We start from the raw sequence: 19,086 nt of genomic DNA on the forward strand, positions 1-19,086 counted from the left end.
GACAAGCAGCTCAATATCCAATACCAGTAGCCCTTTAGCTCACAAATAAGTCAAAAGTACTTTAGTTTTCCATCTCCAATTTTCCAGCATGCGTCACTAGCTGTCCTGCAGCCCACAGCTATCACTGCTTCGCCAGCAGACAGCTCCAAAAGTGCAACAGCTTACTTGAACAGAACCTTGAGTTGTCAAATTTACAAATTGTCCAAGCAGAAACTCCCATTAACTACAACCTAGTGGTGAATCTTCTGTATGTCTAGTATCACTGTTCAAACTGGCTGCATCAGAAGGGCTGAATGCTGCTAGAGTAGCTTCATGAGCTTGAAAGGGATAACAGAAGGCATATTCAAAGACCTGAAGCATAACAAACAAAAGCTTCTACCGCCGCCACCACCACCACTCCTCAACTTCTTTTTACTAAGGGTTCTCTATTTCTCCTTGGTCTGGGACAGAACGTTTAGTTTCCCATAGCAACAAATGTTGAGTTTAACTTGAACATGAACTCCAGCATGAAACTAGCTTTTTGGGGCAATTAACTTGTTAAACATTTTCATGAGAAATAACAGCCAACCTGCTGGATCACTGGAAGCAATACATGCTGTATACAGCTTTTGTCTAAAAGCTTTAAAAGTGCTTCCAGTCTCTATGGAGACCCGTCCAGATGCCTGATTTTGCTGGGTATGTTTTTAATAGATTGTCCTGGTCCAGAAAAAAAGATACGCTTACCTTAACATTGTTTCACCATAAAAATACTTGGCAGATTAGAAGTTTTCCCAACTCTAAAAAGTTGATTTAAGTATGTGGTGAAGACTGTTCACATCCAGAGAGAAACTACCTTGGCTAAATCACTGATGCAGGCAATGAACCCACTGGCATCAGTTCTGATGGTACCACCAGAAAGACATTCATTCTTTGTAAACACTAGAATAACTTCACCAGAAAAAGATTCTAGCTGCAAGGCATCTCCTCACATTCAAAACAGAGCATTAAGCCTGAAGAAGTTTTTAAGTCAGGATCCTATAATTATAAATCTAAAGGGAAACTGTCAACTTGTAAACTTTTAAAACATTTTAAAATCTATTTTATCACCTACTTGTCTGTCTCTGTGGTTTTCTAACCACACTTTCTGGGTTGTTAGCTTTTTTCCTCCCCTGTTGCTGTGTGAAAGACCCACACAAAAGGAGGAGGTCATCTAGCTAGACAGAAGAGACTAGGAAACTGACTTTATGGAATGCCATCAAATTATATAAATCTTTCAATTGTGATATTTCTTAGATGTTACTTACAAGAGTATCAAAAAGAAGTTGACTGTGCCTCTTTAAGACTAGACTTTTGAATTCAGTGAAAAGATAATTAAAAAGCAAGAAGTTTTGTAGAAGGTTTTGTACCATACCTATCTTTGATCTGTCTGGCAGCCTTGATGCATATCAGGGAGAAGAGAGAGAAGGTAGTTAGTGCTTCCATGCAAGTCTCAATTGCAGTAACATGCAAGAGTTAGATTATGAATCCCAGAGCTATGAAGCTCAGATTCAAACACCAAACAATATTTTACCATTGACATCAAAATAAGATTTTTCTTTCCATAAGCTTGTGTTAATACAGAATGGTTAGAAATGCTATAATACAGATCAGAGCAAACAACTTCAAAAGCCACACCAAACCAATTCCAAATTACAAGGCTTCTTTTTTAGTGTAAAAATCAACTATCCAGTTTGTTACTTGAAATTTCTTCCGGTATCCATAATTATGGATTTTTCTTTTAAATTTGGCAAGAACTGAAATACCAAGACAGCAACGTTTACTTAGCTTCCGCTCTTTTGAATCAATAGTGCAAAAATACTGGTTTTGTTATCAATGGCATTTATACATACCAAACTGTCAGAGGCCTAACTTCTTGTGGAAGAGGTGGGTCAAAGAGGAAAGGAAACAAAATATTAAAAACAAGTTTACCTTCCATTTCCCTCTGAAAGTTATTGTACTGTTTAGTCAATCCCACTCTACTGTAGAATTTCCCTGTGTATTCATCAGAAGTGCCAATATATGGAGCAATGTAGTCCAGCACAAGATGTACTCAATCTCCTGCTATTACTATAGTAGGCCTAGAATCAATATGGCTGTTCTACAAGTACTGGTCTTAATTTTGCCATTTGAAAATAGGGAGGACTGGTGACATTTAAGAATAAAAAGGTTATTGGAGCAAGCTGAAAGCGATGTGCTGGGTGGATCCATCTACACAACTGCTCAAGTCTCTAGTTGGTTTGAGGTTGCCTCCAACTGCAATAGTTAATCCTCAAAATAAAACCCAAGGAACACCATCAGAAAGTTTAGGACATTTCTTTAGTCATACAAAAGAATGTTTTATAAAACCGAATAGAAAGGTTTTAGTAGTTTACAAGGATGTTTACATAAAAATACCTTTACACTGGAGAATACTTTTTAATTTTAGTATGCCACTGTTGGAAACCCAAACACTGTGCATGACCTGAAAGTGAAGCTACACAGTGACAACAGAAGTAAAAAAATAAATCAAATAAAAATATTTTAAAAAGGATGACATCTGCCTAGAAATACTTTAGAGACATTATTGCTTTGATAGGGAAGAGTCTTGTAGGAAGGAAATTATACTACAATATCACACGGGTTTCATTATGGACATCTTATGCTGACATTCACCTAGTACAATTACAATCAATATGCTGAAGATAGTTGGATTATTTCAACCTTCAAAAAGCAAGGCTGAAATCAATTTCAACTTATAGAGAGAGGGTCCTGTGCAGGCACTCTAAGTGAATTTCACTCTAAGTGCCCTTATTTGCTAAATATCCATTGTGTACAGTACACTAAAAATAGTTTTGATCAATGACATTCTTCACCAACTTGGTATCATCCTCAAGGGAGGATAGGGTCTTATGTAGCAGCTCTTATTTACAGTTCCTAGTAGTTGCTCCTTTAAAAGGACCATCTTTTTTTTTGGGGGGGGGGGGACTCTTGAAACTAATATCTAGTTCTCCTAGAACCAGCATTTAAGTATTTTCCAGTGAAGCCCCAGAATTCACCGTCGTTTCTCTAATCCAGTGGTTCACCACCTGCAGCCCAATCAGCACACAGCTGCAGCCCATGTGACATCTTCATGGCCATACAGGTAGTACTGGATGCAGTCCACATAACACACTGTGGTCCGCTTATGTGGCCCACTAGGGTAAATAGGTTGAGAACCACTGCTCCAATCAAACAAATCACATCAAAAAGATCTCAGTCACCCCTCCCAAAAACCTCTGGAAAGACAATGCAGTGTAGTTTCTGTACTAAGAAGAAAGATGAACAATTCTCATTTTAGAAATGATAATTGCTGATCTAATGTGCTGGCTCAGCAGTCTATGCTAGAAGACAGTTCCAGTAGATCCAATTTTCTTTTTAGCTACATTCAGTGCCAGTCAAGGTAGTCTATAGTGCTGTTCATTGTTTTTCCCGGTCATAATTTTACAGTGAGCAAGTCAGATCAAGATCAAGTTTTTCAGCTTGTTTCAAAAATTCAGAGAAGTCCAATCCACTAAACATCACTTGTGAAAAAAATGCATCCTAAATCATAGTGTAAATGCTGTAGACATGAATAGGATTCAACATCTCCCACATTGAGATAGCTGTTCTCAAGTTAAGTGATTAACTCTGAAAACCTAAACAGAAGATTCCCTTTACTAAGGGATTCCTACAGGTTATTGAAAGCTGAATGATTCATTAGCTAGCCAGCCATACAAAAACAGTATATTTGGTTCTACTGAGCAAGGAACATGAACAGATATATGTCAAAATAGTGACTTGCATCAATTTACCAGTGTATCCATGAGGGTACATTTCAGTTTTCATTTGATCAGTTTAAATGCATCAAGTCTATTTTCTTTTGATTTTTAGACACAAACTTGCAAGAAAAAAAAAAGTCTTTGCCTGTTCTTGACTGGACAGTGAGCACAAATCAGTACCAACTCGGCTACATATTGCTACACATGACTGGAGTCATTTCATTTGGACCATCTTCAGCGGAGACAGGACCATGGAAACATTTAAGTTACTCAGGCTCTCTGCAGAACTTACTATGGTTCACAAGTAGGAATAAATACCCAGTAAGAGGTCTGTTCTATAGTTAGACAGAGTATACAATTACTGATAGTAGCACATGGCTCTCCTATCTCCCCCTCTTAAGTTTTTATTTTGGGGACATATGGAAATAAATTTAGAAGTTGTGCCCTGTATAAAATGTCACAAAATTGCAATGGCTGGAACATTAGTCTACTGTACTGCTCCCATTTCATTTAATAATTAACACTTAGAGCAAGTCTCTCCCTTTTCTAGAGATGCTTTGAAGGCAGTGACTTGTAGACAGAATCAGTCTTGAAGCATTGCCTTACTGACCAATATTCCAAGCTAAAATAATGAGTTCTCTTACTATGGCATGTAGAGATTTGCAGTGCCTCAACATTAATATTTAGCCATTCAAATACTGACATTGCACATTCTTACAATGGAGGTAGTGTACTATTTTTACTGTGTTTTTCAGCTGGTATCTCCATATTTGAGTGTAATTCTGATTTTTTAGAAACATGGTTCCATTAAGCAAGCAGTTTCTCAGCCTCTAGAATGGTTGCTTAAGAAAGATTTCACTAGATACCAGAGGCCAGATACTCTCAACATCCTAAAAAGCGAATTCATCTCAAGCCTAATTATAGCATAGCAGTTTTAACCTAAAAATAAGTTAAGCCATATACCATGGTGTCCACAACAAACTGTGTCCACAACAGATGCAGCCAAGTGCTTTTGCATATATGCTAGAACATTGTGGTGATAATATAAGCTTACAAATCTGCCATACATCACAAGGAATTGTGTTAGTGGTGTTTTTTTTGTTTTTGTTTTTTGTTTTTTTTTAAACTAAGGGAGTCATTTGAATAAAGATGAGTTTTCAGCAATTCCAAGATAATTGGCTCTTGCACACTGCAATTAAATGTAAGAAGGACTTCATTTTTGCTGCACTTAAGTACAGTAAACCACAACTCACCTAACATGAGTGCCTCAAAAGGCAGGGGTGGTTTTCCTTCCCACTTCGACCTCTTCCAGGTATTAAAGCTCAAAGATGACAAAAAGCCACTAATAGCTGTGGCAGCATGTAAACCAGAACAGTGAGGCAAATAGAGAGCCCTGCAGCTCATGCAGACTTGGGTTCACAGACAGCTGAAGTTGAGACTACAGCCCAGGCGAACAGTGCAAGTTACAAATACTAGATTATAGCTGACTAAACTGGCTCTCAGTATCTTTAACACTGCAGATTGTGTGATCTAAATGCCAAAGTTGCCGCCATTACAATGAGAGCTAGATGGATAAAGTTTCCATTAATAAGTAATATTTGATCAGAATTGGAAAGGAGTCTGAAAGTCTGTGCGCTTTCCAGTCAACTAGTTACAATGCAGCTTTGGGTACAAAACAGTTCTTGAAGTTTAAGATCTGACAGTTGTAACATGTCAAGAAATAGACAAATGAATCAAAACACAGGTTTCAAGAGAGGAAAGCAAGGAAGTGTGAGCTCCAACTTTTAGTATCCTGTCACTTTAAGGCAGAGGTCCCCAAACTGTGGGGTGTGCCCCCTCCAACAGTCAGGGGGTGGGGTGGTAAGGAGGGAGGGAGCACCACCCAGCCCCATTTTGCCCCAGCTCTGCTCCGGCCCTGGCTCAGCAGCGGCTCTGCATCAGACCGTGATCCTGCTCCCTAGCCCCAACCTGGCGTGGTTCGCCTTCTAGCCCTGATCCCGGTGAGGGCCCCACTCCCAGCACCAGCTCCCAGAGGGGGGGGGGGGCCCACAAACAGGGGTAAGGAGGTGAATACCCTAAAACGTTTTGGGACCGCTATTTTAAAGAGGAAGATTGTTTCAGTGAATAGGACATTTCCAGTAACTTTGTTACCAAGTGAAAGTTAAAGTGGCAGAAAACACAAGTAACTGGGTTTTGGACTTGGTGTGGCTCACTGCATTTTAAGTACAAACACAAATATGGTAGATATTGACAAAGTCGAACAGCAGATATCTTGGTAGATCTGAGGCTGCAATAATTGGATTGCCAATATTTTACTAGTTGTCTAATTGTATTGCATTTTCACTTTTACACCCTTTCCTGGGTGCATTTCCCCCATTAAATTGTAAGCTTGTTATGGTAATGCACGTATATTGAGTATGTACACTGAGTTGCCCAAACCATGTCTGGACTCTCAGGGTGCTGAAGATTTGTACAGACATTAGAAGGCGTGCAAGGCACACAGTAAAAACTGCCCTGAGGAGCTTACGGTGCTAATGTAAGATTTTGAACAGCAGTTAAATCACTTGGCTATGGTTGTCACTGTTACATCCCAAGATATGTGACATTCCTTCAAGGCCAGGAGGCAACAAAAAGCAATAGTAAAATATTTTAATTCTAAACTACACCAGTATAACTATTGATTTTTCACGTAAAGGCCAACATGGCACTATGGCTCCAGAGGCTCTAGCTATTTTTCCAGATTCCTCTCCCCTACCCCCAACTGTTATGGTAAGCAGTTCGTAATGTCAGATTTATGATGAAATCCCATTCAAGTTAACAAAAATAGAACATCTGCATTTTCCTTATTCACATCAGTTTAATTTTCTACCTTTGAGAATTCCTCAGGGTCCTTTATGTCCAGTGACCGGGCAGCAAATTCTAGTAATTCTTCAGAATTCTCCAGGGCATTACTACATTGGCTAAGTTGATTCTAGTGTAAGAAAATACAGAATAGTTCCACATATTATAAACTTTAAAAGCTGGTAAGATAGTAAGTACTAGTATGAACTGCAGAGCTTTGACACCCACCCGAGCTGCACTATAAATATTATTAAGTACCAGCTCTGCCACCTGAAGGCTTGGACATCTTTCTTCACAGGGCATATCTTAGCTAAAAAAGTTTCTAAGGCCAAAATTTAAAGGATGTGTCCTATGAAACTAAGGAGCAAATAATGTGTTAGGTGACACCTATATGGCTTTATGGATGGATACACTGCAGCCTGCTGCTCCCAGCATACTAAAAATTGTAAGCATTTTACAAAGTTTGTGCTCCAAATAAATTAAAGAGCATGCTGCAGATGTGGTTAAAAGCTTTCTGTATGGCTTTACCCAGGCTCTCCAGTTTTAAATTTTTTTATTTCAGTACCTATTATGGAGATACCATTTCAAATGTAATTTAGTATTGTGTACAACATCTTAACTGCAGGCCAAACGGTAAGGCACAGAACTTTGAGTCAGGAGACCTAGGTTTTGTCTCAGCTATGCCATCAACTTGTTGCACTGGTGGTCATTTAATCTGTATCAATTTCTCTATCTGTAGACTGCAACTTACTCACCTTGGAGGTCTAGGGATACAGCACCACAAGTGCCAAATAGATCTGCTGATGCTGTACAGTGAGTAAATGTTAGTATCTCCCTTGAAGAGCTTCCAGTAGCAAGCCAAAAAGTTTGCACAATTCAGAACTTGCCTCTTTCTAAAGAGTGATAGCCATGTCAGTTTCAAAGCCATTTGTTCTCAAACACTGCAAAAATATAACTAGTTTTTGCAGAATGGTATTCAGTGAGAGGTTGAATCCATCAAGGGCTTAGGCAAGACTAGAATCTATATTTTTTCTGATAAACTAAATTAACTTTGTCTTTAGTAGCAGAAAGATTGTTTATACCAATTTGCTGTGATTATTTCTGAAGCACATGCTGAGATTAATGCAACCCTCCTTCCAGTCAACATAGCTTCTATCCACTGACCCACATGTGACTTGATGTATCGGCTTTGACATACCATGCACAACATTGCATAACTGCCAAATTGTCATAAAAGCAGACATCTCAACAATAAGCAACGTTTAGCCAAGGGCATCTCTTAACCAGTTTTCCAAGGTAACAGCAACCAGACACTAGTACTAGCATTCTAGATGGATGCATCAGTATATGGCCCCTTCCATTCCCAAATGAGTTGTAAACAAGTATAATCAGGATAGATTGCCCTACAAATAAGCAGTGTTTTAAAGGGTGGTTTCTGGTCTTCGGCCTTGGCCTATATAGGAATTCAATATTTCTGAAAGAGTATATCAACTTTAGAAAAGAATTAAAAAATTAAATCACTCATATTACAATATCTGCAGTTTTAATTCTTCATAAATCTATCAAGCATTATACAGCCAGGACGGTACAACTTACAAGTTCTTCCCATTTAAAGGCATGGACTAGGTTCTGTTTTCCGTTTTCCAGTCCAGGAAGTACCAGGAAGGCTGCCTGCACAGTTGCAGCAGAAGCACTTCCCGCTGAGGATATTGCTGTCTCAACTCCAATGAAGAGTCACACCCAGTTAATATACCCCCAACTAAGCTTCCTTATTTCAGCAGTACTTTTGTGCAATTGACCTACCATATGTAGTGCCTTGTTAGCCAACACTGCGTCCACCACACAGTCTTGACTAATCATTTGATTTATCCGTTAAGGTAAGTCCAGAACGCTATCCTTTATCTGCTTGTAGGAGGTATTTGGAGATAAAGTGCAGTTCTATTCTGAAGTGCGACTCTCCCTCCCAGCTCTCCCTCCACAAAAAAGCATGATCATGGGAATCCTTGAGTCATGAGACAGTCAGTCAATGTGATCAAATTTGAAGACTAAGCAAATAAACATTTCCAGGGCTGGTAACTAGAACAACCTGGCCTGAAAGACAAGCTGACAAAACCTGCAAGTATCCAGGCACCAGTAACAGTGCACAGGCCCTTTTCCCCCTTGGGATTTTAAGAAGTGACAGTGCAGTCATACAATACATAGGTTTCAGGTAACAGTGGTTGGTTCAACTGTACAACACCAATAGACAAGCTTTCAGATCATCAAGCCATTTGTTAAGTCATGAAATTAAGATCCTTAATTTAAAGTTTTCTATATGGTACCATCGTAACTGCGGATGTAAACCCTCCTGCTTCAGGTCATGACCTAAGCAATGACAGCCCACAGTCAGGAAGAAACTCTGGGCAGATTCTTCCCTAAATGTCTATTATGGGTTTTATTGCACTTTCCTTTGGAGACAACTGGTACTAACCACTGTCAGACAGGATACACATCTAAATAAAGCATTGGTCTGATTAAATACCAGAATTCCTATCTAGGTATGCATGCCATTTGTGCTCACCGCTCCCTCACCCCAATCATTAGAATATTGAGCACCTTCCAGACATTACTAATTTCACCCACACAACACCCCTGTGAAGTAACAAGCATTATCCCCGCTTTTTAGACAGGAATCTGAGGCACAGAAAAATGATTTGCCTACGGTTCTCTAGGAAGTTTGTGGCAAAGTTAAGTGCCAAGTAGATCTGCTCATGCTGTATAGTGACTAAATGTTCGTCACGGACATTAAAAGCTTCCAGTAGCAAGTTTAAAAGTTTGCACAAGACAGAACTTGCCTCTTTCTAGAGTGTGTCAGTCAGCCAGGCCAATTTCAAAACCCTTTTTTTTCCAGTCATGCACTGACTAAATGTTACTAGTTACCCAAGTTCCAGTCCAAAGCCTAATAACTTATTTTAAAAACTAAAAAAGTATCTGAATGATAATACCAGTTCTTGTATTTGGTATGAAACTTACAGTTCTTGCTTGAGAAGCACAGAGGAAAAACTTGCATGTCAAAACCTCTCAGTTTGTTCCAAGAGCTCCAATAACAGCACTGCTATGAAGGAGCTAGAAGAGTGTAATGAATAAAGACAAGAAAGCGCCTCAAGTGCCCTAGTCAGAGTCTATTTGCAGGAATTCTGGAACAAAAGTTGAAGAGTTGGTGTGCTCATTTGCATATCAATATGCACAATGGTCTTCCAGCTCCATTATTTCATAGCAGTGCTAAAGAACAAGCCAGAAAATTTGGGTAGTCAAGTCTTTCCTGCATACTCTGGAACCTGTTCTGTAAAGTTTCACACAAATTTAGCTTCCAAATTCTTTGAGCATAAATATTACCAGTGAAACAGGCCCTTAAAGAAGGCATAGAAATTCATTCTATAAAACTGACTGAAGAAAACAAACAAAAAAAGCAAGGAATAAGGGGAGGGAAGCCTTGCAGAAAGGGAGGGTGAAGAAGAAAGGTAGACATTTTCAAAATAAAGGAAAATAAGAAAGTCACTTCATCCACATTAGAGTCCTCCTTAAAGCAATTTAAATGTTAAACACTAATAAGATTTTTTTTAAATAAAGGACCAGCAATTATTTTAAAAAGATTATATTTATAGTCCCTTGCAACATATGCCAATGTTTACCTTTCCGAATGCTACACTTGGTCAGTGACCAACTATTGTAGAAAATACAAAGCTGATGTCCAGTTCAAAACGTCAGCTATTTTGTTCGTATTTCTTCACACTTCTATTCCCAAAGATATTCCCCTACACAGAATGTGAAGTTATATAATACCAGTTCTTGCATCAAATTTAGTAATCCAACACTTGAGCAAAACAGACATATTGGAAACTGTGTAGCAACAAGTACCTTATATTTTTCCAGTGGAAAAAACAGATAACTCCCTAACTGTAAAGAACAAGGAGGAGGAAGCATGGATCAGTAAGTAGGTGCTAGTCTGGGACTTGAGACCTGGATTCCAGCTCTGTTACAGTCTGCTACTTTCTCTGTGCCTCAGTTTCATCAGTAAAGTGGGGGGAAACAGCAGCACTTCCTTAACTCACATGGATGTGGAGTATAAATTTAAAGATTAGAGGCACTCAATGAGAGCCATGTAAGTACCACACACACACCCCTTAGCTAGGAGGAAGCATATTTGTTATAAATACTTGCTGCAAACTCACTTTTCATTAAGACTGAAACTAGCTAATTTGTCAATTACTTCCCCAGTATTGCAAAAGCTTTCAGATGTATGTAATTACCTGTAGCTCTTGAGATTTGTGAGCTTGTTCTTGCTTAATACTGTTGGTCATACTTTCCTTCATCTCATCCAGTATAGAATACAGACCATCAAATTCCTCATCCAGCTCAGCAATTACATTAGAAGAATTAGCCTGAGAAGAGAAGTGTAATTGTTTCAGCTGTGTAAGAACAGTGATGCAGATCAGTCTTCTAGAGTGAAAGCGTCCCTCCCTCTCCTCCTCCCCCGACCCCCTCAAAATTTGCAATGCTACCCCATCTCATCAAAATTTGTTAGCCACTATGCAGTTTGGTACGGTGGGCCTGTTTTAGGCAGACTAGAGAATTTACAGCATTACAGATCACCAGTTGGTTATGTCAGCAGTGCTACATTCTGTGCAGGATTCTGTATGAAGTTGTGTGTGACCCTCAGTTATCCAGTACTACAAGACCTTCATTTTCATGAATCTGAAGTTCTCAGACTAGTAGTTCATAAAAATGGTAATAATTACCAGTTCTATGAGCAGCAATTGGTTTTATATGCCACTGTTTAAGAAATTTACTTTTAGATTTACTGTTTTATAAATATATCAATGCTGAGCAAAGAGTGCTGTACAGCATCAGGCAACAGAGACATTTTAAAAAATTGATTCTTGTATTATCTGCCCCTTCTGTTAGTCTAAGACAAGGATTAACACAAGCTTGACACTTAGCAAGTAGCAAGAATGTGGACAAAGGGACAAGCCTCCCATTTACTGATTTAAAAAGCACTAACCTGAAAAGCAAGACAAGCCATTATGGCGAGACTAAAGAAATCTCAACATGTCAGATAAATATTGCCTTTGCAGGCTGGATTCACTATAAAAAGTTTATGCAACCCCAACCACAACAGCTTCTGCATCAAAAAAGGGGCAGAAATGTCAAAATAATTTAGACTCTTTCCTCTAGCTGAGTCATCACAGTATTTCACAAAAACAAGGATTTTTCAGTTTCAGAATTGAAATTTATACTGCATTCAACTTTCAAGATTACAATCATCCAAGAAAACTGGAAGACAACTACAATAGCTTTCCTATTTGGTTTTAAGGGCTGTTGAAAGCAACTCTTTACTCATCAAGAACTTTTTCTTTTTAAGTGACCATAAATAATGCAAGTCTGATTGAACTGGACATCAACCTCCCAACCCTTAACTTCCTCATATTTGAGAGTATAATGATTTGAAGATATTAACACATGTACCTGAACACCTTTTAATGTATGGTTCAATGTGTCGATAAAGTTCTGGATTTCATCATTTTTGTTTGCCAGAGTAGAGATAATCCTTTGTAGAGCTTCCTGGGATTACAAAAGACAAATTCAAGAGAGAATTCAATATTTGTGACAAATTATACATCTTACGATCAATTTCAAATAGTTAGCCACCCCAAAGACAATGTTAATACCTAATGAAAACGGTGCCTGTTTATCACCACTTCCCACTGCAACAAGACAAGGACAATATAAACATGGATTTGAGTCTAAAGGTGAAATTAGAGTTGTTTAACAAAACACATTTTCTGTCATTTTGATAGGTAGGAAGGCCCAGAACAGTCAAAAATGGGAGATCTAAGAGGTGTTCCATCAAGGTATGCAGTTTTTATTTTTTAGAAATCTGTTCTACTCCTTTACATGTTTAATTATGCAACTTGTATAATACTGGGCTAAAACTTAAGAACGGATGATTCCTAGTGATTTTGGCAGTGCTGTCAACAGAAGTTAGTTTAAAAGATTCATTTAAAAACTAGTTGTTTATAAACAAACATTTCTTCCTAGTTCTGTCCTTATTCCACAAATTGGTCAGAGGAAATGTATTATTTCTGACTTCACAAATACTTAATTTGGGTCATTCTCCAGTTCATCAGCATTATTTTAAAAAAATATTTGGAACTGGGTAACTGCCTATAAACAAGCCTGCTGATCAAGCTTGTGGTATAGCACTCAGGTAACTAGAGAGTGGACAGCATCCCACTAGTTTTAGAGGGTACGAACTGGATGTTAACAGCATATTGAAAGGCAAGCCACAGAGAACACCAAGAATGGAAGTATACTAGCACTATCTGCACTCTGAGGATTTTAGTATGATACACAACACAGATTAATGTTGCAGTGGAAGAATCAGCAAGCTATTCACACTCCCTGGTTCCTGCCAGAAGGTTCTTAGGAAAAGATACCTCCCAATTTCAAGTTCGGAAAGTTTACCTTTACACTTACCAAGACTCGGCATGAGCTAGCCATTTAATACTATTTTGGTTAATTGTGTGCAACTGCATACAGTTACCAGACCTTGCCAGGTTTTATTTCTAAAATTCAGCAAGGACAGTCAAATTGCTATTGTGATGTAATAGAAATTTGAGGGAAATAATGGATTCTGTTATGAATACATTTTCTACAATATGGTTTATAACCGAAGTTTCCATTGGTTAAGTAACTATTAGAGAGGAATATTATGGACAAAGTTGTTTTTAAATTATTCCCTCAGACAGTCTAATCTGACTAGCTGCTTTCTGGTTCATTACTGACCAGTAGCAATTGTGCTTGTGTGTCAGACAAGCCCACAGCTAAGCCTTAGATCCTATAAACATAACTGTCAGCATGGATGAGTCAGAAAACTCTCAATCCTCTTTTGACTTGGATTTACTAGATCCTTGCTTCTCCCATTTGAAACATTTTATAGCCACATACAATAAAAGTCTGAATTTATCTGAAGGCAAAGGTCTACATTTGAATGTTACCTAGAAAGTCCTTTGCACAGCCACTCCTAAATTACAAACAACATACCACTCCTATTTCCTACTTGCCAACAGTTGTTTCACCATAAACAAGATTGTGCCAATGATCCTAGAGTTAGGATTAACTGGGGGTGAGGGGCTGCAGGAGAAACACATGGATCAGCAAGACTATCAGAAATAGTACATAAAACTTTCAAGGGTACAGTTTGTTTCATCAAGCTGGAAGGCATAGCATGAAGTTTGGCTAACCTTAATCCTAACCATATATTTGCGACAATGGTGAAAAAAGGTAGATGCTGAAAAATCCACTAATGGAGTGGGGAGCTTTCCTTGGCAGATGCTGGGGCACAAGCCATCAATTTCAAAGAGCTAGAGGTCAGCATCTAGTATTTTGTTTGCAAACAATCTTTCAAATGTGTAGTGAAATGCAAAATGAAACAGACTGGCTTCCCATCTCTGAAGGCTGCAGCTCCAGCACCTCTTCTGCTGTCCAGAGTTTCATTAAGATGAATTGTAGGAAAACAGAGGGCAGATCTACACTTGAAATGCTGCAGCAGCACAATTGCAGAGCTTTAATGAAGACAACAGTATGCTGACAGGAAGGTGTCTCCCATCGGCGCACTTAATCCTTCTCTCCCAGAGGCAGTAGCTATGTTGATGAGAGTTAGTGCTGTCTATACCAAGTGTTAGTTTGGTTTAACTGCCTCACTCAGGGGTGGATTTTTCACATCTGAGACGTTAGTTATACCAGTATAAGTTTCTAGCGTAGACCTGGCCCAAGACTACGAGCAACAGCAGAGGCTTACATCCCATAGGAGAACGGCCTAACAAGCAAGTTGCAGTGAAGCTCCTCAGCTATTTTCCCCACTGAGGGGGATCCAAATAAACACAATGCTTACCAGCTGTGTAGTGTTATCAGGCATTGTCCTGAATGTCATTGGTGAGCCCCTTTTGTACTTACCTCTGGCTAGTCAGCTTAGTAACCCAACTTGTACATGCTCACGGAGTCACTGAAGCCCAAAGACAAGCTTTAGATATACTTTTAATACTGTATATGGAAAAATAGCCAGTGTAATTTAAGAATTGGATTTAGTGCCTCTGAAGAGAACATTAATGCCCATGAGTTACATGATTGTATTTAATACATTTTGTATTGAAGGAGTGCAGGCTCATATGGTTTGGCTGTGTAAAGCACAATCCTAACAATCATGTGGGTAAGAGACCAATACATCAAGATTGAAGGGAAAAAAGGAGGCCAACCCAGATGGCATGGGGGCTCTCTGGTATGTAGCAGTGAATCTCAGCTGGCCTGATCAGCTCAGTGCACCCCACACACTTGTCATTATATTGATTTAACAGGTGTCTTGTAATAGATCATTGGAAAACTAGTAACACACTGATCATTAATATTCTTGTGTAATGGCTGTACAGTTAACAAAAAGAATTATAAATATGCTGGAAATATGTTCTTAAACTGTGTTTGGCGGATAGGGTTTAAGGCATCCTGTATTAGACAAAGGAATGTCTGCTTGTATGTGTCTCCAATGTAAGTTGATCAAGGAGAGACAGTGGTAGTACATTCACATAAAAGGTAAAGAAAGCCATCACACTAGCAAGTGGGGCAGCCAGCCACTTAATTATCATGAAGGCAAGGAAGAGACTGCCAAAAAAAAAAAAAAAAAGTCTACATGGCATCAGCTGTCTGGTGAACACAGCAAGCTGAGCCACGAGGAGGGCTCCAGGAGAGAACAAGGATGAACCTTGAGAATATGAGTGGAGAAACACAGCCATTTTGGCATCCTTCACCTGAAGAAACAAAGAAACCAAGCCCTTTTAGGTCTGTGTTGGATCCTGGCTAAAGGCTAACCAGCCATGCTGGAAGATTAACTACGGTGAGAAAGTTAGTTTTAACATAAGACTACTCTGTTAAGTTGGGTTTTAGTATTAGAAGCATATTTACACTTGTGTGTGTTTGGAGCCTTTTCTATCCCAATTCTTTCTGTTTGGTATCATTTAAATAAGTTTATTAACAAAGGATAGATAATGTTTTATTGTATAATTGTCTCGGTAGAGTGTTTTAAACTGAAAGAGTAAAATCCCCAGTCAAACGAATAGGCTGATGCTGTGTATTCTCTCTCTAAAGGAGCAGCAAACTTGATACGGTTTTGAGAGTGCAACAATGAGAAGGGCAGAGCACTGCATGGGAGACTATTTTGGGTAGACTCAGAACCAGAGGGACAATTGGTATCACCCTGCATGGAGTAACCAAGCTGGTGGAAGCCAGGGTGAGGTCACTGCGCTGTAAGAAGGCTGCTGTAAGAAGGCTGCTGCGCTGTAAGAAGGTGTCTAAGGCAAAATTGCACAGCACAGGAGCACCCAAGGTTACAGGTGACACTTTACTGGTCTGAGCAAAACCCTGATACATCACTGTGATGCTCTAAGACAGACATGTTGGAATGTGATGTGATAGAGGATATAGCACTGAATAGCGAGAGGACTAAAATTTCACAAGCAAGTTTGTCATTCTACACTACAAGTATACAGTAAAATACATGACAAGAGAAAATAAATAGGGTATTGTTCCCATTACTTGCAAAGCAAAGTCAGAAATCTTACAGGAAAGAGCAAGGACCTGCCAGAGTTTAGACGTACACAACATGTCCCTTCCTAAATAACAGACACTTGATTGATATGCATTTCTATGGCACTCATTGTAGCAGCTGAATACCTCAAATATTAATGAATAACCTGATATAGATTAAATAGTAGTAGGCCAAATTGGCCTGACAAGTAAGGGGACCTATTCTGAGTCTGAACTTCATTCTTAAATGAAAGATTTTTGCAGAAGTTTCAAAGGTAACTTTCCAAATGTGAACCAAGCATAAACCAAACTAGTGTCATCTTCAAGTTTGAAGACAGCTGTAGTATTTCTGCTACTATCCCTAGCTTCTCCTAGCAGCACCAAAGGGAGATTAACAATATCTATGGTCAGTTTCAAGGATACTATGCAGAACCATGTTGGCAGCAGTGAAACTCAGAAATCACGTCAATGATATTGCTTGGGAAAACTCTGATCAGTAGAGGCAGGCACTGGAGAGGACCACCAAAAATATGAAGACTGTGGAAAAGAGTAAAGCAGAAGCCACTGATCAAGACTGGGAGAATCAATAGAATAGCAGAAGCACTCTCCCTGTCTCCTCTCTGGATGCGGAAAAAAGAAAAAAAATTCCTTCTCCCTTCCAGCAACTAAAGATGCATGGAGGTTCAATTTTATACAACATCTACCAGGCAGGGTCTTACAGAAGTTCACCCCTCTACTCTTCAATGAAGGTCCCATGAGAGCACCCTGATAGGAGTCTACCTCAGAGCCGGCACAACCACCAGTTATGTAGTAATACTTCTCATCCAGACAACAGGTATGAGAAATTTTTCAAGCCCCCCAAAATCAAGGTACAACTCATAGCTAATAGTAGTTCCTATAGTAACAGTGGGCGGCTGCTGCTAGAAGTTGAGGTGCTAAAAGAATTGGTAGGGAAAAATCTTTTGAGACCCCTGGTCAGGGATCCATAAGGTTGGGTCAAGATTCTTTGCAGAGCATCTGCTAATTTTTTTCCCCTTGGCCCAGGTCCCTAACCCAGCCACATCTCTGTAAGTCAATGATTTGATTGGATGGGGAGAGAGACACGGAAGGAGACAGAAGAGAATGTGGACCAACAGTCACATTTTAAAAACATACAAAGAGTTTTAATTAATTTGTCCCCTTCAATGCAGTTTCACATTAACAGTAGACAGAGGGACTAGCTTATGTCAACAACCTAATTACTGGTGGCCAAAATGCACAGTAAGAAAGAGCTCTATTCCAGAACAGTATTTTATAACATGTACGGTACCTGTAAACATACAATTAGCATCCCAACAAACAGGATGCTAAGTCTTTTGTTAAGCTCAACATTTACACTTGTTGGTTCACAAGCCCTTTACATCTCTCCTCCAGAAATGGTCAGAGCAGCATTATAGAACAGTTTCCATCGGTTTCCCCAGCATTTTCTTTCTAGCAGCTATCTCTTACGTGTGCTTATTCTGCAGTATGCCAAACTACTGATAAGAGTTTTTCTTCTGCTTCCTACACATTGTCCTGTATTTTCTCACTGGTCCTACAGGTAAATCACTTAGGGAAACCGGCTACTTCCCTGGAACCGATGGCCATATATGCAGCTCCCCTCCCTATCACTGTACGTCCCAGGTGAGTTTCTTCTCCCCTGGACTATACAGCTGTATCTAGTTCTCCTACAATCTCCGTGTGAAAAAGCCGTCACCAAAACCTACAAAAGTGAAAGGGCAGAGAAGAGAGAGGAATGTAGGGACAGAAGGATGGAGGGAGGAGATTTTCAGTTAGATATGGAACCCTAGAGCTGTTTAAGGCCCGGCTTGACAAAGCCCTGGCTGGGATGATCTGGTGCTGCTCTGAGCAGGGGGTGGGACCAGGTGACCTCCCGAGGTCCCTTCCAACCCCATCTTCCAGGGGTCTGTGATCTGCCCTGCTCCGCTCCGCTCCGCTCCCCCACCTCAGCATCCCCTCCTGCCGCTGGGACGTGAAGACACAGAACCACCGTCCCCGCAGGACCTGACCCTGTGCTCTCTTCGGGGGGCAGCTCCCCAGCCGGCCTTGTTCCACCCCCCCACCTCCCGGGGGATCACCCGGCACTGACCCCGCATTCTCCTCAGGCCGCACCCCACGGAGGTTGTCGGTGCAGCATTGACCCCCCCCGCTGCTGGAATCACACACAACCGCCGCCTCCCCCCGGGCCCGGGCCCCGCCCCACCGTTAGCTCGGAGCTAGTCAGCCCAGCCACTCCGGCTAGCTCCCCGCAGCTTCCCCCACACCTGCCGGGGAGGCCCCGCCGCGTCCCGCAGGCGCTCACCCGGGAAGGAGGGGGGCTGGCTGCGGCCCGTTACCCCCCTGCGGGGCGGTGGAGCAGTGACAGGCGCCCGCCCGCCCGCGGCACTCCCTCACACCAGCCCCCCGCGCCCCCGCGGCTCTGCCCGGGCTGAGGGGAGGCTGCTCGCTCGCTCGCTCGTTCACTCACTTTCTGCGCGTCCATAGCGAGGCTGCCCGAGGCGCGCGCGGCGGAGACACGACGACGACGCCCTGCCGCTCCCTCAGCCCGCCCGCTAATAAAAGTCTGCGGTGGGGGGGGGCTTTTCATGAATTGATGATCCGCTCAGCGCCCGCCGGCCCCGCCCACACTCCGCCCTTCCGCGCACGCGCGCTGCTGTCGCCCACCGCGCCCCTTTCGTCCCGGCAGAGCCTGCCCGCCCTTCTCCGGGCAGCGCGCACCGCCCCCTTTCCCTGCCCGTCCAATACAGATGCATCGCCTCCACTAGGCACCGCCCCCTCCCTGGCCCGTCCGACAGGG

General features: G+C 41.0%; 1 protein-coding gene across 2 annotated transcripts in view; it reads right to left on the minus strand.

Moving 5' to 3' along the window:
• Positions 1-18,845, minus strand: part of FSD1L (fibronectin type III and SPRY domain containing 1 like) — a 47,318-nt gene extending 28,473 nt beyond the window's left edge. For both annotated transcript variants that reach the window (XM_067553287.1, XM_067553286.1), the window contains exons 1-5: positions 18,757-18,845; positions 12,141-12,236; positions 10,925-11,056; positions 6,664-6,765; positions 1,391-1,413 (exon numbers count right to left, since the gene is read on the minus strand). In XM_067553287.1, coding sequence (XP_067409388.1) covers positions 1,391-1,413; positions 6,664-6,765; positions 10,925-11,056; positions 12,141-12,236; positions 18,757-18,771 — 368 coding nt within the window. In that variant the 5' untranslated portion in view covers positions 18,772-18,845. The remainder of the gene's footprint in view (positions 1-1,390; positions 1,414-6,663; positions 6,766-10,924; positions 11,057-12,140; positions 12,237-18,756) is intronic.
• Between the last annotated feature and the right edge of the window lie 241 nt (positions 18,846-19,086).

This window comes from Emydura macquarii, unplaced genomic scaffold, assembly GCF_026122565.2.
Source record: "Emydura macquarii macquarii isolate MOO-44397 ecotype Brisbane River unplaced genomic scaffold, CSIRO-AGI_Emac_v2 contig_1451, whole genome shotgun sequence".
NCBI classification, from domain to species: domain Eukaryota; kingdom Metazoa; phylum Chordata; order Testudines; family Chelidae; genus Emydura; species Emydura macquarii.